The 22,761-nt window shown below is 31.6% G+C and overlaps 2 protein-coding genes and 1 pseudogene across 3 annotated transcripts; all 3 read right to left on the bottom strand.

Moving 5' to 3' along the window:
- Window positions 1–3,542: 3,542 nt before the first annotated feature.
- On the bottom strand, window positions 3,543–5,657 carry LOC111287653 (uncharacterized). The gene has a single exon (XM_022878326.2). The coding sequence runs from the start codon at window positions 4,773–4,775 to the stop codon at window positions 3,846–3,848; it is 930 nt and encodes a 309-aa protein (XP_022734061.2). The 5' UTR covers window positions 4,776–5,657; the 3' UTR covers window positions 3,543–3,845.
- Window positions 5,658–7,449: 1,792 nt separating this feature from the next.
- LOC111287946 (uncharacterized) lies at window positions 7,450–10,161 on the bottom strand (annotated as a pseudogene). The gene is made up of 2 exons (XR_016341319.1): window positions 9,820–10,161; window positions 7,450–9,218 (listed from the first exon to the last, which is right to left on the bottom strand). The product of XR_016341319.1 is annotated as an uncharacterized LOC111287946 (transcript).
- Window positions 10,162–16,779: 6,618 nt separating this feature from the next.
- LOC111287947 (serine/threonine-protein phosphatase PP1-like) lies at window positions 16,780–19,191 on the bottom strand. The gene is made up of 3 exons (XM_022878641.2): window positions 18,724–19,191; window positions 17,355–17,914; window positions 16,780–17,256 (listed from the first exon to the last, which is right to left on the bottom strand). The coding sequence occupies exons 1-3, from the start codon at window positions 18,890–18,892 to the stop codon at window positions 17,080–17,082; spliced, it is 906 nt and encodes a 301-aa protein (XP_022734376.1). The 5' UTR covers window positions 18,893–19,191; the 3' UTR covers window positions 16,780–17,079.
- Between the last annotated feature and the right edge of the window lie 3,570 nt (window positions 19,192–22,761).

Below are 22,761 nucleotides of genomic sequence, written 5' to 3'. Positions count from 1 at the left end.
TCTGAGATGAGTTGGGTTTGCGTTTGCGAGAAGGATTTCTTAATTTTGTATAAGCAGAGCTTGCTCACTGTCCTCATCTCATCTCAAGTAGTAATATTGAGGGAGGATTAGACACCGTGGCTGTAGGAATTAGCGATCATATGTAATGTTGGTTTCTTTATGTGCTGCTGCTGCTGAACATCTCACGTGCGTTGGGGTAAAATCAAAATTTACCACAGGTGGACATTTGTGTTTTCAAATAATAAATAATTTTAAAATAAAAATTTATTCAATTAGTTTTTTTTTCTAAATTGTTTTTCATTATTTTTTTTACTCAATCTAATTTTGTTAACATTTTAATGTGCATTAATCGTTTTAGGATACAATAATGGAGGGGATCTCTGCTACCCCCACCCCCCAAACTTCGTATAAAGTTCAAAGGGTGACTTTTGGAATCCGATGAGCCTTTACACTGGTTTTCATTTTTATAATAATAAATAATAATAAAATTTGTTTTCACGTAAATTTTTTTATTTTTAAAGCAGAGAATAGTCACATTAATTAATGAAACGTAGACTCCGGGTGCCTGCTTACATGATAATTTGCCGATATGTAAATTCTACATGCCAGCTGATACTTGCATTTTAGTTGAAAATACAACATTGCCTTTGGCCTTACCTAACAATTATTGTTGTATTATCATCTAATACAAGGAGGATCATTAATATTTGAATATAAATATCAAAGCATATAGATTCCAATCAATCATGAAAACCTCAATAATCTGCCATTTATGCAGAAATTTTAAGGGAAAAAAAGAAAAGAATCAACAGAAACCAAGGAGAAGGCTCATGATAAAAATTTCCAGACACCAAAGGAGGAAAAGGTGCATTAATAAAACTGATGCTATAAATTATTAAAAACCTTATACATGATTATCAAAACATAGTTGAATGAAACAAATATGAAGAGAACATACATGCATATTTCATGCTAATAACTTTCACAGTTCCACTGTATCTTTTCCTTATCTTCCTTAGTGAGTTGATTTCCTCAAAAGTTTCATCCACAAGACTCGTGAGAATAATTGAAACATATAAAGTTCATATGGGACCCTAAAAATTCTAGGGTGCATGAAGTCCCAAAGCAAGTATCAAAGTGCAAATGAGCTCTGCAAAGTCTGACCTCCCGACATTTGAAATGAAGAACACAACAGATTAATTGGCATTTTTTCCCAACTTATTCTGATGATATCATCATTCCCACAATAGAACTATCCAAAAATTTTCTAATCAAATGGTAATTTTGCTAGCAACAGTTGCTTGTTTCATCCCTTTCTTGCTTCCTACTGATTATGGGCATAACTTGCATAGCTTGGGCATAACTTGCATACAAGCTATTTTCTCTTAGACAAGCAGGCATACACAGAGGAGTTTCATGAGTTAACAATTCGAAACCGAGTAATGGAAAGTGAAATGCAGCTCGTTGCTTGCTATAAAGCAGGCCTTCAAATGGAGATCCAATTGGAGATCGCAGCCACACATTCCCATAGTTTGAAGGATGTTTACCAACTTGCTTTAAAAATATAAGAAGAAAAGAAGATCCGGTTAACTAGAGGCCCAAATTTGTAAGCTGGGAAGAAGCCATCAGCTCAAAAACCTTCAAATATTGGACCATTAGCAGATGATGAAGACAATGACCAAGGCGACATTGAAACTTTGTCAATGTCGTAAAACAAATTTTTGTGGTAAGGCAACTATTAGCTGCACAAAACGTGGAATATGAGGAAAATTGGCTTTGAATTGCTATTTTTCACACTTGTCAAGAGCAGCGACAAGTTTTGTAAGCTCATAATTGATCGTGGCAGTTCTATGAATGTGATATCTGCTATAGTCTACACAACAAAGCTCAATCACATCCACAGCCTTACAAGATCTCTTGTGTAGACAAAACTACTATTCCAGTAACACATCCTGCTCTTGTTTCTATTTCCTATGGTTGCTGTAGAGATAATATCGGGTTGTGCATATGACTGTTATACAAATTCTTCTAGGTAGATTATGGTTATAAGATAAAGATGTACTCCAATGTGAAGGAAAATACTTACTATTTTCTGTTCAACAATAAGAAAGTTTCCTTGAAGAAGCTATGTCTGTGGAAGGACTCAAGAAGGATAGCAGGGAAAAGACTAAGATTCCTGAACCTACAAAGACAGGCTTAACCATGCTATCCAAAAGGCAATTTTAAATAGAAAGTAAAGAGAATAAGGCTGTTGATGAATTGAGTAGAATGATCTACATCTTAAATTCTATTTCTGTCCAAGTAATTGGATTTGAGCAGTTGAGGAGGAATTATCATTATGCAAAGATTTCAGCATTATATGTGCTGCATTGATGGCTGGATAGCAAGGTGAATATCCATCCTATTCAATACTTGATGGTTAGCTAGTTAAAGACACTCATTATTGTCTTCCAAATACTTCATCTCTTCTCCATCAAGAGAAGTAATATTGGAGTTACATTCTGGTGAGGCAGCAGTATATTCTGGACATGACAAAACTATAGCCATGGTGGAGGGCGGATTTTAGTGGCCTAGTTTGAAGACAAATGCAGCACTCATTATCCAACAATTCCGCACTTGCCAACTTGATGAAGTTCGTCGAAAAATTATATTTAGCAATGAAAGCTACAAACAAAGAGCAGATTTACATCCAAGATAGGCAGATCCCAGAAAAGGTGAAATGGTTATGGTTTGTATCCGACCAGAAAGATTTCCTAGAAGCTCTTTCAAGAAACTATATTCGATGGAGTCTAGGTCCTTATAAAATTTTAAAGGGATTCGGTTCCAGTGCCTATGTTTTAGAGTTACCACAAGATTTAGAGACTTGTCCAATGTTTAATGTAGAAGACCTTATGGTCCTAATGATGTCACGAAATATGCAGAAGGGGCCGGACGATTGCCACACTTTAAAAGGGAATCTGAAGTAATTGAAGATGTTATAGATGACCAAATTGTATCTAGCCAAGAAGATAGGTTCCAAAAGTTCCTCATCCCTGCTATAATACCAATTCAAGGGGAAAGGTCGTTGGAGTCTGATCAGCCTCCTCTACGTCTTATACCTTACGTTCTTACTGGTAAAATATTTTTTTTCCTTTTATCTATAATCATTGCCCTCGGAGATGATTAACTTTGTCCAAACCTACCATCGTAGAAAGAAAGAACAAACATTTGTCTCTATCTTATCTGGCTTTTGAAAGAAAAAACATCTTTCAGGAAAGTTCACAGAATGCTGAAGGTTACTAAGTTTGGCTAAAAGTGAAGAACTTGGAATAAAGTTCTTTGCAGCACAGCAACCCAAAATATATAGCCACAGACCATGGTATATGAGAATTACCGATTTTGTTTCCAAACTGATGAAAAACTGAAAATTTTAACTCGAGCACACATGACAGCCTAACATTTGCCTCAAATCAATGCCAGTCGGAGCCAATCTTTAACATCAGTTTGCTTTCATCCTACATTCCACATAAACAGACAAAAGTAAATTCAAAATAACAAGGCACTGCAAGAAGAAAAAAACTCTTATTTCTTACCAATGAGACAACTAATAATTCATGACATACAGAATAAAATCACTTTTGGGCTTTTGGCTACATGCACACCACAATGAATCATAAAACAATGAAAAGATTTGTGAGCAATAATCACAGACCTAGACAAAAATCCTATATTACCCACACTAAAACCAAGAAGCTACCAAGAACAAACCACCAAAAAGAACAATAGGTGAGAGGCTGTGAGCAGAAGAATTTCTGAATACAGGAATTGAATTTTGATTAAGAAAATGCTTGTAAACACGGGGGGAGTTAGGGCACATATTCGTTCTCAAGAGCTGGTTGAGTCCGAGTGATTGTTGCCATTGGTGCTTTTGTATCCCCAACCGAGGTCATATGTAAGGCTTCTCCCACTTCTGCAGCTTTCTCCATCTCTTGCATTTTCTTTCTCTGCTTGCATTTGCGAGCCCATAGTACCAGGAATGCCAACAATGCCAGCAATGCCAATCCTCCCAGAACAGAAGCAATAATTATCCAGACTTTTCTATGACCCTTTTTTTCTTCCCCTCTACTTGGTGGCCTTGATGAAGAAATAGACTCAGTAACTATAGAAAAATGCCCCTGCTGGAAGGTTAAACACTCGTTGCCTGATGTCAAATTGCTGAAATTTACCAAACCATGTAAATCAAACCAAACACACTTGGGAACAGACCCATCTGGAGCGGATTGCACATCTGAGAACCTGATTTTTATAGGATCCCCAAATGCCCTAAAATCCAATTCCGGCAAATTTGTAGCCGATAAGTTAGAAGCATCATAAGCAAGAAGACCCAGAACAGGAGCCAGGTTAGTGTAGTTGGGAAGCGAATAATATAGCATAGACCAATTGCCCAAGTTTTGGTACACCAAAACAAGCCTTTCCACATAAGGCTGCTCTACAACTCCAATGGGGATCTCAAACTCCCTGTACATTTTGACACCTTTGCTCCTCAAGCTACCACTCCTCAGTCTCATTGCTGCAATCTTAATCCCACTCAAATTAGATGGAAGAACCCCATCGTAGGGAACTCCAGTCCTTGGATGTAGAAAGGCCCTGTATGCATAGTCTTGGAGAAGAGCATCAAGGGCTCTCGCAGCACTTCTTGAAGAGGAATTAGTAGTAATAGATTGAGCCATGAGAGGTGGCAAGCAGAATAAAAACATCAATGGAAAAAGCATCGCGAGACTTGGAAGAAGCACCATCGATGCTTCAAAGTCTTTAAATTCATTTACAATGCAATTCAGCTGGCGTTGTAAATGAGAGCATTATGCAATGCATTGGAGCAATTAATGGCGTTCGTAACGAAAATAGTAGCAGTTAGAAACAAGAGAGGAGACGCTGCAGTAACAAGAGTAAATTCTGTCAAGGAAACAGATCCATGCTTGAAGAGAAGAGAAGGGTTTGAAGGCGTTGCAGAGTTGAAGTGGGAGTAACTTTGGATTCCTTATACTTTTGGAAGAAGGTCTGAAAGTGATTAAAGAGAAAAAGCAAAAAAGCCCAAAAAAAACAATAATAAAATACTGATAATAATAATATAGAGAAACCGAAAATGGTGTAGATGGAAGGAAGAGGATGGGAGTGAATTAAAAAGGAGGGATTGAGAGAGAAATCCAAATCCTAACGATGAGAGGCCTGGCAAACAAAATAAAAAGATTGGAAAATGCTCTTCCTACATATATAGATGGGAGCTGGCCGGATGTATCCAACGGAGAGAGAGAGAGAGAGAGAGAGAGAGATTCTCTTTCTTTTCATTTACATTATACTGTATTACTTACATTACAGGCTGCACATAAAGTAATAGTAAAATAAAATCCCCAAACCCCACAATGCCCCTTTTGTTTTGTTTTCTCTCTCTCTCTCAAGTCATCTCATCTCTCTGCTTAGTGCTTAACCGTAATTGCCTCAGCCTACGGCCGCCCAAACTTTTTGTCCTTCCCTTTCTTTCTCTTCAATTTTCTTCTTCAACGTCTGAACACTTGAGCAAGTGGAAATGGTGAATGAGGTCTCTGGCATTTTATTGTTATTATTATTATTGGGTCGGAAAATTCCTTCTTTCACTCAATTTCTTCCACTCATTTGTTTATGAATTGGTATTTTTATTTTATTATTATAAGTTAATGCACCAATCACTTGAATTTATTCCCTAGATAAAGCAATGTGATGTGGTGCTCTCATCTCTTCTCTTAAAATGTTAGTAGACTGACTAACAGACAAAAAATTAAATTAAATGAAATTATGATTACTCCTTTTATCTTATCTTTATTGTTTTTATTTGATTTTCATTTCAAAAATAATTAAAAATTGACGTTTTATTAGTTTTAACGCAAAAATTAAAAAAAAGTTTTAAAATTTAATTTTAAAAGAAAAAATAAGATATATATCAAGTGCTTTTAAAATAATAATAATATATATATATATGATAGAGAGAGTAATGTATGTGTATATTTTTTAAGTAGTAATATGAAAAGCTAACATTTCTTTATTCACTTGCGTTAGGGAGCCATTGTTTTCAATGGCTTGGGGAAGCCCTAAATTCAACCGCTATCAATTTATTTGTGGAAATGAAATTGACAATAGTTATTTTAACAAAGAAAAACAAAACGAAGAAGAAAAGACAAATGAAAGCACAAAGTGCACTAAGATGACATAAAATAAAATCTTTGCCTTGAAGTTTGGGTTATCACTTTGTGTGAAAACAAGAAAAACAGGTGAATAGCGTGTGAGCGAATAAAGATTTGAAATATGTTTGGTTTTTATTTTTATTATATTTATTTATTAAATTTAATAAAAGATTTTGCATAATATTTTAATATTTATTTAACAAATATTTGTTTGATTTGTTTATATTAATGAATAAGTTTATTTAATGTTAGGTTAATGAGGAGAATATATCCGATTTCCATGGATTGCTTCTGTTTAGCATACATCAACTGGATCAATGATTCTATCTCATTTAAATGTTGGAAATGTAACAGATAATAGTAGTATATTCTATTCTATGTTTTTGGCCCATAATATAGAAGGGACTTGTTAGAACCAGCACTTCCTTTTGGTATTTATTTCCATGTTAGTCAGTGTTAATAGCCTGAGTAGATTAGTTGGAATCTTGAAATTCTTTCAAAGGCGAAGGTAACAGCTTGTGTGATTGTGAGCCTCCATGTAATGAAGAGACGCATGCCTGTGCTTACAGAAGAGCTGTGAAAGAATATTTTGCAATTTATTTTTCTCTTTTATATCTTTTTGTCAATATCAGCAGCTTATTACATATTCATACCCTGTCTGTCAACATCTAAGTAGTTTGTTTCTTATTAAAGCCATGATTTACCTGTCCTAGAAATTTTAAAAGTAATCAATTTCAATGCCTCCAGATTGGGTGGTGCCTAATGAAATTCTGAGTGTAGAAATCTAAATTTGGAAATTAATGTTAATACTGTATTCAATTGTGTTATGCAAAGTATCTCACCTGCTCATTCAAATGACAGTCTTATCTATTTGCCACCGTGCCACCATTTAAAACTGATGAAGAAAAGGAAAGCGAAAACAAACATGATCTGGTAATAAATAAACTCTTGAAAACAGGGTGAAATGTTGATGAAGGAAAAGGGGAAGGAAATGAAAGAAACTTTGTTTTTCCTTCCACTTTCTTGGTATAAGAGATGGAAAAAAGCAAAAAATTATAAAAAATAAGCTCACACATTTAAGCACTTGATTGTATAATCAAGCAGTCATTGATAAAAGACAACTCACTTTTGCGTCACTGATAATCAAAATCTGGTTGAATTGAAAGAAATATCGGACAACAACTGCAAACTTAAGGAAATCATAACCATTATCCAATTCAATACTTGATGCCAGCAGTTATGATTAACCAAAAAATAATAATAATAAAATAAGCACATTTGATATTAAAATGCGATGGCAAGGGTGGCATTCACAACAATTCATAGGTGAAGTTAAAACACAAAGACTGCATATGAATCTGGAGGAAAATGTAATTGCCCACCAGATTTCTAAAACTTCTCAAAAGAGAGACCACCATCTCCTGCTCCTGCTTCCCCTTTGGTTTAGTGATGGTGTATCCGAAACCTGAATTTGATGGTGGCCCCATTAAGGTAGATTGCAATGGCATATTGATCCTTTTCTTCCAATTCGTGGTTTGCCTTGCCATAACACAAGAACAACACCAATGATACCAGCAAGAGGAGCAGCAGCACGAAAAAGCCAGTCTCTACCACCCTCCAGGCAGAGCTACTGATGGTAGGATCCACATGTGGCACCTCCTGTAATTGACATGGACCCAGTTCGCAAGCTTCCTCAGCTTCAGCATCATTAGAGTCATCAGAGGAACTGTCCTCGCTTGCATCTTGCTGCAGGATTTCATGCATCTCCATCCCATTGTACAACTGTTGCTTCCCCTCTTCATAATCTTTGTCATCAGTAGGAAGCTCATAGCGGCAAAGAGGGCATGAATTCTGTGCGCTCAACCATGGCAAGATACATGAAGGGTGATAGACATGGAGTCAAGGAAGCTGGTTTACTTCAATGCCAACAGGCAAAACATCCTTGCAGATTGCACAGGCCAAACAATCATGCTTCTCATGTTCATCATTGACAATCAAACGAGGCAGATTATTCACAAGGATACAGATGCAGGAGGTGCTCCTCTCCTTGGGCCATCAGTCTCAGCCAGATGGTCAAGCAGTTGTTCAAAGCCAGCTCTGGAGTGATGGAAATTAAAAACAGGGAGATTGGTTTCATTTGGACTAGAAATAAACAAATCTCGAAGTCCAGCTCTAGATATAGTAAATTCAACTGCATCTTCCTCAACCTCGGCCTCTTCCCATTCACCATCTTCATCCCCTTCATCTTCTTGTGGTTCATCCCAGTTCCATTGGTTCAGACCAGCATGCATTGGATCAATATCAGTGCCGCTGTCAATATCACTCCTATTCTCAGCTTGAACGAATATTTCTGTATCCAGGAAACTGTGTCCATCCACAGAAGCATCCGAATCCCCTCCATAAGAACTAAAAGATATTGCATCACTCTCAACCCGAAAAACCCTGTACCAACCAAGACTAAAATTTGATTCACTATCTCCATAAATAGAATCCAGGTTATCAAAACCATCACTTTCAGAATCTGAGAGAACACGTTGCCATCTTCTAGAACCCCTAGGAGTTGTACGGGAATTACTGTGCTCTAATGACCTTGCAGTGGAACCATCCATAATTTGAAACTCGAGCCCAGAGACCGCGGATTGATTGTGCCTCACCAAATTAATCATATGTGAAAATTGTCGTGAGAAAAGATTTTCAACCGATTCAGAACTGCTTTGCCTATTCTGTCTTCTTCGAGCTGGTCTTCTGCGATGAGAGTCTTGAGGAGGTGTAGCAAGATCCTCAAGCAACAAAAAATTGCAGTCCCTGCATAGACCAAAGGTTTCAAGATCATATGTTGCCTCATATTCACGTGCAAGACTTCTTCTACATAGAGTACACAAAGCTGGCTGGCCAGAATGATCAACGACCAAGCCACCACCCTCCATGTAGCCAGGAACACCAGGCAAAGGCGCATCTTGAAAATGTCTTTCAGAGTCTGAATCCATCCGTCCAAAGAAAAAAAATAAAACAAGCAAAGGGCAACTGAAAAAACATAAAAGAAGAGAAGAAAGTTACCAAAAAAAAAAAAAAGCCCATGATAATGCCATTGAAAATGAGATAGATGATGAACCATCACCAAAAGAATGCAACCAATCCCTCTATATGCAACTAACAAAGAAATCACGCTCAAAATTCAGGAAAATTGAACAGGGAAAGAGAAAGCCGAACAATAAGTTATCAGAGTTAGGAATAACATAAATAAAAGCAGGGAGCTTAGTGAGAGTAACTGGTAAGGTTTATAACAGGGGTTAAGTGTAAGCAAGAGAAAGAAGGGGAGCATGAAGACACACTCAAAGCATCATTCTTTGACATAGATTGTTGCATTGCTACTAATACTTATGCTTATCATCAAATGGGCACACCATTTTTCTATTATTGTTTTTGCAACATATTTGCGGGTGATTACTAGTAAAAGATCAGTTCAAAAAGTTGCCATCTTTGTAGCATTTGGGGTAGTCAGTATTCAACAAAATATCCTCTTGAATCGGAAAAAAAAAAAGCAGATAGTCAGATGTATACATGAAACACAATTAAGAATGAAGATCGCGGAAAATTAGAAAAGCAAAGGCAATGAAAAGCTTACAAAAATCAATGACAGCAGATTAGGTAAACTGGCGGTAGAAAAGCTCCGATCCCTAGAAAAGGAAAATACAATGAAAGAAGAGAGGTGGGTTAGGGGTGGGTTAGGGGTGGATTAGGGATTGGCGAAAGGAGAAGTCATGCGATGCGGCAGAGTGGGTTGAAATTATTAAGCCATAATTGGGAAGCTAACAAAGAGAGGTGGGTGTTTCATTCACGGCAGTACAGGGGCATGGTTAGTGTGGCGGGGCGCGGGCACTACCGCTTCATCCTTTCCTAATTTCTATCCTATGCCTCTTTTTTCTTTTAGGGCCTTTTTATTTGGACTCTCTATCACCCTGGCCCGGAAAACAGTTTTTGTATTAATTTGCTATTATCTATAAACCTATATAAAAAGTATCTCATGAGTCATAAGACACGTGACTCTTTTTTTTTTTATATATTAGTGCTCTGTCGTTTTGATCAAAGTGTTGCAGAAGTTTTTCTTGGTTTTTTCACTTATTTGTTTAAGTTTTTATAGGTATCTTTTGTATTTGTTTTTTTTTTTTTACACCTGTTTTTGGGGTTAACAATTTTGTTGTTTAAGTTTTTATTTGGAGGTTTTCTTATAAGTTTTCATTATTGTGCTAGTGCTTTTAAAAAATAGTGATTTGTTAATTTTTTTTGTTTTTTTTTTAATATTTGGTCGATTATTTTAACTACAATTTTTTTTTCTTTTTTGGTTATTTAATTCAGCTTATATATATATATATATATGGGTTTTCTTTAGGTTTTTTTTAGGTTGTATGTTGTTTGTGATATTTTATTTTTTGTTTGTATGTTTTGATTTTTTTTTTTTATGAAAATTGAGTTATTTGATGTTTCATATGTTTGTTTGGTATTTTTTTTGTTGAATCTGTTGTTCTTTTTTTCTTATTTAATTGAATATGTTTATTTTTTATTTTGAGTTTTGTTGATTTGATTTTTTTTGTTGTATATTCTTATATTAAATGAGGAAGTTTAAGATATAGATTTATCAAGAATGTTCAAAGAAGCAAAAAAATTGTTTGATGAAATTCCTAAAAGAAATAATTTTTCAGATCGTAATGATTTCAAGTTATGTTTATTTTGATAAGCCCAAAAAAGGTTTTGAGCTTTACAAAATCAAGGAAAAGAGCTTACTTTCAAAATTGAATAAGTTTACTATATCTAACATTTTAGTTGTTTCTACTTGCATGAATGTTTAATTACAGAAAAAGAGATTCATAGTAGTATAATAGAGCTCGACTGGATTTGATTATTTCAAAGAAAATGTTAGTCAAGGTTAATCTAATTATTCCATTATAAAAAGACAGCTATCTACCTCTAAGATTTTAAGGATACTTTTTATATATAGTTAAGAGTTAATAAATTTACCAATTTTTGTTTAGATGAGATATCCGACTATATATGTCTAGAACTTTTTCCCTCATTTACTATTGTGTTTTTCTCTTTCTATTTGTTTCATTCACGTTAAATTTAATAGTACATACTTTTTTTTCTATCAATAATTGTTAAATTATGCTATTGATTAATTACTTAGTTTATTTGTTTGTGTGTAGGTTATAGTTCCTTGTAAAGTTTGTTTTTGACGTTTTTTACGTATGAGGTAACTTTTAAATTTTGATTTTGCTTTTCAGCTTTTGTTTCTTTTTTCTTATTTTACTTTTTATTTTTTCTTTATTTGTTACTATTTATTTGTTTCATTTGTGCCTTATATCTTTTGTTGTTTTTAAAATGTGCTTTTCTTTTGATTGTGGTTTTGTGTTTGGATGTCTTTGTTTTTTATAATTGATTACTTAATGTATTAGTTTCTTATAATGTAAAAATAAACAAAGTATCTATTAGTTGGCAGTGTTTCTTCAAAAGATAAAAGTGTATTTTTTTTACTTTTTGTTATTAGATTATGTATTGTGGCTTTGTTTGGAATATTGGTAGAATATCGTAATATTTTAAATTAATCAGAATAAAATAATTTATAAATTGTTCATATTCTATGGATACGAAATACATTTCTAAATTTTTGTCTAGGTATTGTTCCATTAGCCTTAGGTTTCACATTTATTTTAATGGAAATGGATTGACACCATCAACTAAACTATGTTGGTCAATTAGTTTGCCTGTTATATTTAAATTTTTTTTATAATATTTAGTTTCGTTGGTTGATTTGTTTATGTTTGGAAGATATTTACTTAGATATATTGTTGTATGTATATCTATTTCATATTTTCTTTTACATATTTAGTATCAGATTTTGTTATCTTTACAGTTAAAAGCTAATAGGTTTTCCAATCTTGATTTAATTAAAGTTTCTGATGTTACATATGTTCAGAATTTGTTTCCTTATTTACTAATGTGTTTTTTCCCCTCATTCTATTCATTTGTGGTAAGCTTAACAACTCAAGATTTTTTATTTGCCCCATTAATAACTATTACATTATGTTGTTGATTGATTAATAAGCTTATTTATTTGTGTGTAGGTTATAGTTGTTAGTACAAGTTGTTGTTTAGGTTCTTTTCGTATAAGGTAACTTTTAAGTTTGCATTTTGCTTCTTAACTTTCCTTTTTTCCTATTACTTTATTTTTTGCTTTTCTTATTTTTTTAAAAAATTATTTATTTTATTTCTTTCTTATATTGTTTCATTTGTATAATTAGATTATAAATATAGTCTGATATTATGTTTTGGAGTTTTTTTCTACCTTTTTTTTTTGCTTTTATTAATTAATTTGTCGTACGTGTATATTTACTGTTATTTGTTTGTAGTAAGTTTTCATCTTTACTTATAGATTCTACTACTAGCACTAGAAAAAATAGAATTAGAAAAATAGAAAGATTACTATGTGCAAGATTAAAAAGATATCAAGCTATTCAAATAGGCATTTTATTTTCTTTCGGTGTTGATGAATCTCAATATGGTAGACATTTATCTTCAATTAGGAGAAAAAGATATTCAAATTTAGTTGATAATGGAATACAACATGCTAATGTTATGATGAAATTTAACATTAGTTTAGCTAATAGCAATAGAGATGAAATGTTGTATTTGTTGATAATGTTAGGAGAAGAATTTTTCTTTTACATTCTAACTTAACATGTTTCATAACATATAAGTCTCAACATGCTTTAGTTCCTAATAGCGGAGAAGGTGCCCATCAACCTCATATATTTTTACATTCTTTTGTTAATGGTGATGGGGAATTACAAATCATTGCAATCAAACACATGCAAATCCATTGTTGTAAAAGATTTAGTTGTTCATATATATATATATATATATATATAAAAGAAGCTTTCATTTCACTTGGATTCTTTTGCAAGTTTTTCTCCTTATTTTGAGGATTTAAATTTTGTTGTATCAAACTCTTGTACCTATCCTATGGTTGTTTCATTGAACAAGAATATGGATCAGTTGTGTTTCATGGGATGATAAGCCAAACTAATAATTTAAGTTCTTTTGTATTTTTAGTACTATTTTTTTTTTCAGTTGTTATATATCTTGTTTGTTTAACATTTAGAATGTTTCTTTTATCATCTGAAGGAACATGTTTTGAAGCTTTTAACTTTAGTGGTCCAAAATGTGTGTCATTTTTGTGATGCTATAATGTGGTATAAAAAAAGGATTGATATTTCAAAACAAACATAGAGTCCTAACTTTATACTTTGTTGTCAATAAGGGATTATCCGGTTACCTACTTTTGAAAAAACTCCACAATATTTAGATCAATAATTTAGTTATGATGGAGGATGTAAAAATGTCAATTTTAATGAGAATATTAGGGTTTATAATTCAATCTTTCAATTTACTTCAACAAAAGGTCAAATTGATGGTAATATTAATAATAGACTAATCCGTATGTTTTAAGATTTCTGGGTAGAATCATCGTAGAATTGGGTCTTTACTTCATTTTCTTAGTCACAGTCCTAAGTTTGCTTAAATGTACATATACAATATCGAGACTGAGATTTCAAATAAGATGTCTATTTTTGAAAGTTATTCTGAATCATTAAAAATTGATCCAAATATTATTGATGCTTTAGTTTCTATGTTAGATGCAAATAACGAGATTATTAAAGTCTTTAGAATAGCTAGAGATAGATTTAGTGATTTTAACTATATCTCTATGAGACTAAGATTGATCGATGCAAAGAAAGATAAAGACAAAACTTAAATTCCTCCAACTGGACATAAGGTTGCTATATTAATTGTTGGAGAAATAAGTGAAATAATAGGCATCGTAATATAATTGTTGAACATAAATCAATGGTTTAAAAAGGATCAGTTATCTTCATCCTTCTTTTATGGCCTTGTAATATCCTTTATTAGTTCGTTACAGTGAGGATAGTTATTATCTTGATATTAAGTATATTAAATCTATAAAAAAAAGAGCAAGGTACAAGAAAGAAATTGACAATGCGTAAATATTATGCTTACATTATCCAAAATAAAATGAAATCTAATAACACTTTATTGCGAGGTGGGCAATTGTTCCATTAATTTGTTGTTGATGCTTATGCAAGTGTTAAAGAAATGCAATTGCAATTTATAAAAGATAACAAAAAAATAATTAGATTTTAAATGTACAAAGATGTTAAACACTCAGTTACATGAAGTGAGCTTTAGGGTAATTGTATTGGTAAAATAGTGATTTTACCACCAAGTTTCACAATTGGTCATTTGTATTTATTTCAAAACTATCAAGATGTAATGGCAATTTATAGATTTTTTAGTTACCCTAATTTGGTTATAACATTTACATATAATGCTCGCCAGTCAAAAGTATGAGAGGCATTAGGTTTTATTTTAGGGCAACAAGTTAATGATCGTCTTGATATTGTGTCTCATATTTTCAAGACAAGTTGTAGTATTTTTATGGATGATTTAACTACAAGAAGTCATTTTGGTTGTGTTACGGCAGGTTAGTTCATAAATTCCTTGACTGTCATTGATGCTCTTTTATGTTAATTTCTTTTTTCTCCTTATTTTATTTATAACTTTTTCTACTGAAATTATCCATGTAGTTACTTATACAATTGAGTTCCAAAAGCGTGGCCTTCCTCATGTTCATATTTTTCTATGGTTGTATCCTGATGTCAAATGTCATACTGTTGATATGATTAATAAGATTATATCTGCTAAAATCCCTAATAAAAAATTGGATCCCATTGGATATAGTGCTGTTACAAATTTTATGATTCATGATCCATGCAGATTTACGTCTCCTCAAACACCTTGCATGTCTAAAGGTCGGTGTTTGATATTATTTTCCTAAAAAGTTTTAGCCACATACTTCAGTTAATGAGGATGGATTTATGCTTTATAGAAAAAAGGAAACATTTGTTGGAAAAAATATTGCAATTAAAAATGGAATCATGTAAGACAATCATTTTGTTGTACCGTATAATATTGATTTGATCGTTAAATATGATGCTCAAGTGAATGTCGAGGTTTGTAATAAAATTAGAGCTATCAAATATTTATTTAAATACATCAACAAGGGATCTAATAGATTAAGGGCTATTATTGAAAGTGTTTAACCATCTGACAACCGATCTAATCATCAACGTGCTTCTGTAAGAACTAAATTTTAAATTTATTATGAGTACATGAACCATTTGCATAATTAAATAATTGATTTTATTTATCTAAATTATCACATCATCAAAATTAAGTTTTGTCAGCCAAGTTAATGTTCACATTATTAAATCAATGGTCACGTCATCATTTTTAATAGTTAAAATTAATAAATTAATGATTAAATTAAAATTATCAAACCAAAATAATATAATAATTAAATTTGTATGAATTACTATATAAAGATTAAATTATGAATTTTTGCATAATATAAATATTTCTCGTATAATTTGACCTTATATTTATTAAATATGCTAAATGACACCTATAATCCCTAAATTTAAGTTTATTAAATTTTTTTTTCATTTTTCATAATTTTGTTTTTTATATATTTTTTGTATTTTTCGAAAAGAAATATTTAAAAGAAAATGAATAACATAACAAAATAAAATAAATAAAGAAAAAAAGAAAATTAGATTCTTGGCCCACTAAGGCCCAAGTCCCAATTAATAACCTATATATCTGTTAATGGGCCAAAAATAAATTGCAAGAATGTGATTTAAAATACACCGACAAAATGATTAGATGATTCTTAAATTTGATTCCTGGAATTTTAAGATGTGTATTTTGTGCTTTATAGGCTTTCTGCTCCAGATGTAAAGCTTCAGGCCAAATGAAAATGAAGAGTTTCATTATCTGTATTCTTTTAGTTTTGCCTGCCAACCCAAGAGGCAAAAAAGAATTGTATTGGCTTATGGTTTTGCATTTTGTAATAGGGATTTTGCATCTGAGGTATTGACTATGAAAACAGTAAGAATGTTGACTGTGCTAGAAAAAGATGCATTGGTGAACTTTCCAGATTTAAACATACATGTGTATTAGTCATTATCGATCCTAAATGTAGCACTAATTTTAAAGATTGCAACTCAAATTTAGGATACATAAACAATGTTCGTAGCGTGAAACTCGAAATTTTTATCTAACGAATGAAGCAGATATCCTTAGCTAAATATCATTCTGGGCCTGCATTAAAGTGCAAATGCAGTTGCTCTTATAATTAGTTAGTGATTCCAGCATACCCCGTTTGGAGATACCCAGAAAAAGGCTTCATAGTTTTTCCTCATCAAAAAATGGATGCGCAAAGAGTTCGATATGTTTGACTGAAATGAGAAAGTGCACAGCAATGCAATGAAGAAAACAAGAAATAGAAGCCATATGAACTTGAGCCTCTGGTCACTCTCTCATAATGCAATCTGCCACTACTGGTTTTGAATATTCATGAGAATGGTGCTTGAGAATGAGCATAGTGAGACAGGTTACTTCCATCTTCTAGATTAACCAATGAATTAAACAGAAAAAGAAAAGGAAAAAGGAAAAAACAACCGATTCAAGGTATGATAACATAACGATACATATCCGAATTGCTCTTTAAAGAGTTAAGAAGCTTGCATGTTTATAAACTAGAATTCAAAAATAGATCGGCCATTCGGACAAATTATGTACCACCAGCATCTGTTGCTGTTTTTGCTTTGCAACTGCTCCTCTGTGGTATAAGGTATACCATACGCACAGTTTTCTGATGCTTCGTCAGCTTTATATACAACCGTACATCCAAAAAGAGGGCAAAGAACCAAAGGATCCTTAATTTCCAACTTACTTGACTGGTTGCAAATTATTCCAGCAGTTCCAACTTTGCTTGACTGGGCTTAAGAATCTGAAATGAGCAGAGCAAGCTTGCATCCACGCTCATCAATGCACCTGCATTATTAAATTCTCCACAATAGTTTGGTGCAGAAAATATGGTAACAAGCTGTCTGTCTGCAAAGAATTCATAACCATCTTCCACTACCTATCAATTATTTTCAGTGGGAAGATCAGTTAATCACTCTTTTTTAAAGCAAACTACAAAGAATAACAAAGCAACACAAACTGAAGTAAGAAGAAGACCTGATGAGCACGGCATATGAGATCAAGGTCATGTTTCTTTAAGAACTCAGCTACCTTGTCAGCTCCAAAGGTATAAGAGACACCCCTATCATTCTCACCCCAGCCACTGATGTCTCTATCCGGATCAGCCCAGAGGAGGTCACACAGAATACCTTGGTCTGGAACATCTATTGGCCTTTCAATTGCTCTTATTTGGTCCAAGCTCCGCATATCTGGCGAGAGTCCACCATGCATGCAGAGGATTTTCTCATCAATAACGGCAGCCACAGGCAAACAGTTGAAGCAATCTGTAAATACCTTCCACAGACGGACACTGAAACGGCGCTTGCACTCATCATAGAACCCATAGATTCTGTTGATAGAAGCACATTCATGGTTTCCCCGAAGGAGGAAAAAGTTGTCTGGAAATTTTATCTTGTAAGCAAGGAGGAGACATATGGTTTCTATACTTTGCTTTCCTCTGTCGACATAGTCTCCAAGAAACAAGTAGTTGGCTTTAGGTGGAAATCCACCATACTCAAACAACCGAAGAAGGTCTGAATATTGGCCATGTATATCACCTGTGAAAACAAAAGGAGTTGCAGCTAACGCTTGAATAGGAAGGATGTAGAGTAATATGTATGTGATTTAGGTAACACATAACAAAGTTATGAGTCATGAAACGATCAACGGCATGTGTGCAATACTTTCAGATTTCTGATTTTAGATATATAAATATATAATGCCAGAAATTATTAAATGAAATGAAAAAAAGGATAAAGTGCCAAATTTACCAACTCTCCAGCTCCCTTATCCTACAATATATTATCTTAATATATCTAAAATTTCACATGAAAAGGCAAAGTTTGTTAGCAGAATCTCAGTTTTTAGACTCGTGAACCCATGAAATCGCTGGTGGTGTTTCAACTCTTTAAGTTTCAACGCCTTCTACAATTTTTCTAGCAAAGTTAGTTACTACCATTAAACTTGCACCAGCATCAGTTAGGTTAATTCTTTTTACAGTTCAAGCACTTAATTGAAGTTGGCACTTACTAGGGGTAACCATTCAAGCCACATTCTTGACAGCAACATTTGGAAGCTTATAAACAAACATATGTAAAACATGAATGAAAAAGTAAGATCTTTGAACGAATTTGGAATCAGTTTATGAATGAGACAAGGTATGGGAAAAGAAGAAGAAAAATGTATAATGGGAAGAATTTAGGAATGTGGGTCAAATATAACTATTTAGATCATAAAAAAGTTTTGATCTACAGTATTTGTGAAGAAATGGTGAATACAATGGAGCAAGCGTAGCCGATGCAGGCGGTGTATGGTAATTAAAAGTCCGAAATTGAAAATGAGAAGAAGAAGAAGAGGGAGGGTGTACCGCAGATGTTAATGGGAGCTTCTAGTTCAAGGAGATTAGGTTGGGTGAGGAAGAGTTTCTTGGCAGTGAGGCAAATTTGTCGGATTTCAGAATCGTTGAGCTGGATTCTTTTCCCTCTATTATTCCTTCCTTCCAACAACCTCTCGATCATGCCGTCCAATCCCTCCATTACCAACGCAATGGAATATTGCCACAGAACTTTCTACCTTTGCTTGCTCTCTTCTCTATGATTTAGGATTCATTCTAAAAGGAAACATACATACAAACTTACATTGAAGAAGAAGAAGATGAAGAATAGCATAAAAAAAAAAAAAAAGGACAGACAAGTCTTGGTTCTGGGCTCTGAGAGAGAGAGAAACAAAGAAAGTGCGAGTTCGCAAGAGAATCGCGGATTTTGAGATAAATTTGGGGTTTGGGTGGGAGAGGATAGAGTGATGGCAAAACTTGTTAGTTTCATGCTTTGACTTTGTTTTTTGTTTTAAATTTTAATGGTTGTTATGTCAGCTGCTTTAACGTCTGCCAACTAATATTTATAATTATGAAATCGCTGTTCATTTTTTTAAATTTTTTTTTATAACGTATACTTATAAAATAATCCATACTACCTTATGAACTCAAGTAACTCACATATTACTAATTTTTCAGTCATCTTTTCCTCTATTTTTTTCTGACATTCATGTACTTTACTTTTATATCCATACTAATTTACTAGCCAAGCCCAAGGCTTAATCAATTAAGCCCATACAATTAAAAATATGGCCAATTTTTAGTCTCTCAACCAACAAAAATAAAAATAAAAGTTGTTTAGTAATGTTGTAGTTTGTAAATTGACTATACAAATATCATACTTGATTATGATTATAATTTTTTAAAAATATCATACTTGATCACATTAATAATTTCTTCTTTAAACATAAAACAGCAGTTTCATAACTTTGATAAACAATTAAAAGCTTCATAGCATGTATCAAATAAAAGATGAATTAAAAAGAAAGCTACAGGTTTAATTAATTTTATATGCAAAATAGAGTAGCTAATTTTTTTAATTAATGTAGTTTTTTTAATATTAATGTAATAATTAGTGTCAATATATATTATTTCATTGCTGGAGAAGGTCAATTCATAATTTAAGATTAAACAGTATTTTAGACAAAAAATTTAAGAGAAAAAAGAGAAAATCTAATTATAGTAAGTTAAGTTTAAGACTAAAATTGACAAATTATAGAGTTTACCATATTAGTTCATGCAAAATTTTGGTGAGAAGAGCCACATTATAAATTTTTGCGAGGCCAAACTTAAATTTATCCTTTCTTGGAGAAATTAATATTTGAGCTTTATTGGTTTTGGTGATGATTTGTTGGATGTAATTGGAAAGTCAATTCATTAGTGACATGGCTGACCTTGTTGAGTTGATTATCGGAGAAGGGCTTATGATTCGGAAAATTTAAAAAAAAAAAATGAAATTCAAAAAATTTTGATATTAGAAATTTTGTTTAATTTTTAGAACATTCTATAATCATATTCATTCATTTTGTCGAGGAGAATCTGAATTTATTAATTTATATACATTTATCATAATTTTTTTGAAAAGTTATAGATAATTTTTCATTTTATTTTAATAAAAAACACCCAAACGATGATAGATAATATCTTTAATAGTAAAAGAAAAAAAATTATTTTTTAATTAAATATATTTAATTATAACGTTTAACTAAACATCAAGCCGTAATTGTTATATTAAAATACAAAAAATTAATTATGTCATTTGAAAGAGCTTAACACTTTTTTTTTTTTTTTTGTAAATATATTAAAAAATATCAAATAAAACATTTATTCAAAAAAAAACCTTATTTGAATTTGTAAAGATTATGAAATATATCAAATAAGGCTTTTATAAAAAAAAAAAAAAAAAACTTATTTGAATGGGTTAAATAAAATGTTTATTTTAAAAAATATTTTAATTGATATCAATTAAGACATTTCAATGAAAGAACGTGTTATTTATGCTTTTGTAAAGATTTTTTTTAAAAATATCAAATAATATTTTTATTCAAAAAAAAATTTTAATTGATTATCAATTAAAAAAAATCAAAATTAAGTTTCAAACTTATTTTTTAAAGTAATAATAATTATGTGATAAATTTTTTATTTAAATTAAATTAAAAAATAAGACAACTTTTATTATAAATTTTTGGATAATATTAAAATTTTAATTTTTTTTATAATTAAATTACTCTAAATCAAACGTAAAAAAATAAATACTCATCACAAAAAATTCAGAAAAAAATTTGTAAATTCTTCTGACCAAATGCATTTTCAAAACATTGCATCGTTTCCAAGATTGCATCGGTGGTTGGCTAGTCTTCCAAGTTTTGCGTCGGTTCCATGGTATAGACTCAAAGTGTTAAAAAGAAAATGATTTCCAAGGTATGTAATTAAATATTTTTTTTTAGGCCTATTTAATCCATCAATAATAATATGTCACAGAGGTTATTGATTAATAATTCATTTGGATATAAACAGTAAAATAAGTTTTGATAAAATTAAAAATAATGATAAAAATAAGATTAGTTATTTTAATTATGAGATTGAATATTATAACGATGAGATTAAAATTAATAATAAAATATATACTTGAATGTAAAATCAGAAATGACGATAAGATAAATTATAGTGAAAAAAATAATATTTAAAGACATTAGTTTAAAAATATATTAATAAATTATTTTTTATGTATATTTTAATATTATTTAACATTTAATATATTAAAATTTTATTCAATTAAAATATTAACACATATTAAATTATATTAAAATAATAATTAAAAATTTAAGTATTAAAATTTATTTTTATTCATTTATTTATTAATAAATAAAGTCTTAAATGACAGGGATATTTTATACTATACTTTTAAGGATAAAAAAGAAACAAGAAAAACTTAAATAGGGATATTTTCGAAAAAAAAATGTTGTGATGAGCTCAAAAATTTTCATTAAACCCTAAAAGATCTGGTCACAAATTGAAGTTGTAGACTCATGTTATCCAAATGCAAAAAATAGTGTGGTTAAACTTATAAGTGCGAATTGCACATTACTGATGGTATGATCAAAGATTTAAATAACAGTTGGATAGTGGTATAGCGGCTATTATTTTACAGTCACGTCACCATCCGTCACTGCTATTGAAAAAAAAGAGAAGAGAATTTGAATCTCGTTTATAACGGATGTATTACAACTGCGAATTACGGCGTAACATTGAATAGCGATAATAACGGTCAATTGTTGCCCGCTATTTTATTTTTCATTCAAAAATTCAAAAAAAAAATCATTTGATTTTATTTAAAAACTTAAAATAAAAATAGCAAGAAAGAAAATAAAATATCAATTTACAAATTCAAAAAAAAAATCACAAAACTTAAACTTTCAAAAATATCAATTTTTTCAAAATTCAACTTCAATCAAAATCACATATATACAGTTTAAGATAAATAATTAATTCAGTACTCAAATTACTTTTTTTTTTTAATTTTTAAATTTACCATGATTTTGTGTGTTTGGGATTAGATTGGGCTATGGTGCATTAGTAAAAAAATGGGCAAGAGTTATTGGGATTCAAAATGAGAGACAAGAGATAATAGTGAGACTTAAGGTTGACGGAGATGAGCAGATAGCACACAAAAAAAAAAAAAGAGAGCTAGGAGATGGGGATGAGGATGAAGGTTTGGAGAAAAAAATTATTGAATGCAATGTGAGGGAATGAAAAATTGTGTGAGTTTGTGCAATTTAGTCAAGAAGCAGAGGAAGTAGACTTGAGGTTATTGTTGTTGAATATTACCTACAATATGAAGGTTGCCAAGTTTGATTTATTGTAAGCTCATAAAAAGCAATTCTCTTGGCCTATAAATAATAATATTTTTACTTAATTTATAAATATTTAATCACTTGTTATTTGATTTATGCATAATATAATTCGATAATAATTTGATGAGTACGGTAATTAAATAATTAAATATATAATTTGTTATGATTATTTATTTTT

This window comes from Durio zibethinus, chromosome 4, assembly GCF_047325235.1.
Source record: "Durio zibethinus cultivar Kanyao isolate XHJ-2024 chromosome 4, ASM4732523v1, whole genome shotgun sequence".
In the NCBI taxonomy this organism is placed as follows: Eukaryota; Viridiplantae; Streptophyta; class Magnoliopsida; order Malvales; family Malvaceae; genus Durio; species Durio zibethinus.
The sequence above is the reverse complement of the archived record's forward strand: the minus strand, read 5'-3'. Positions and strand labels throughout refer to the sequence as shown.

Coding starts and splice junctions, on each gene's coding strand:
- LOC111287653 (XM_022878326.2), bottom strand. CDS start 4,775: ATGGTGCTTCTTCCAAGTCTCGCGATGCTTTTTCCATTGATGTTTTTA.
- LOC111287947 (XM_022878641.2), bottom strand. CDS start 18,892: ATGGAGGGATTGGACGGCATGATCGAGAGGTTGTTGGAAGGAAGGAAT. Junction 17,915..18,723: donor AGCTCCCATTAACATCTGCG/GTACACCCTCCC, acceptor TTGTTTTCACAG/GTGATATACATGGCCAATAT. Junction 17,257..17,354: donor TCATATGCCGTGCTCATCAG/GTCTTCTTCTTA, acceptor AATAATTGATAG/GTAGTGGAAGATGGTTATGA.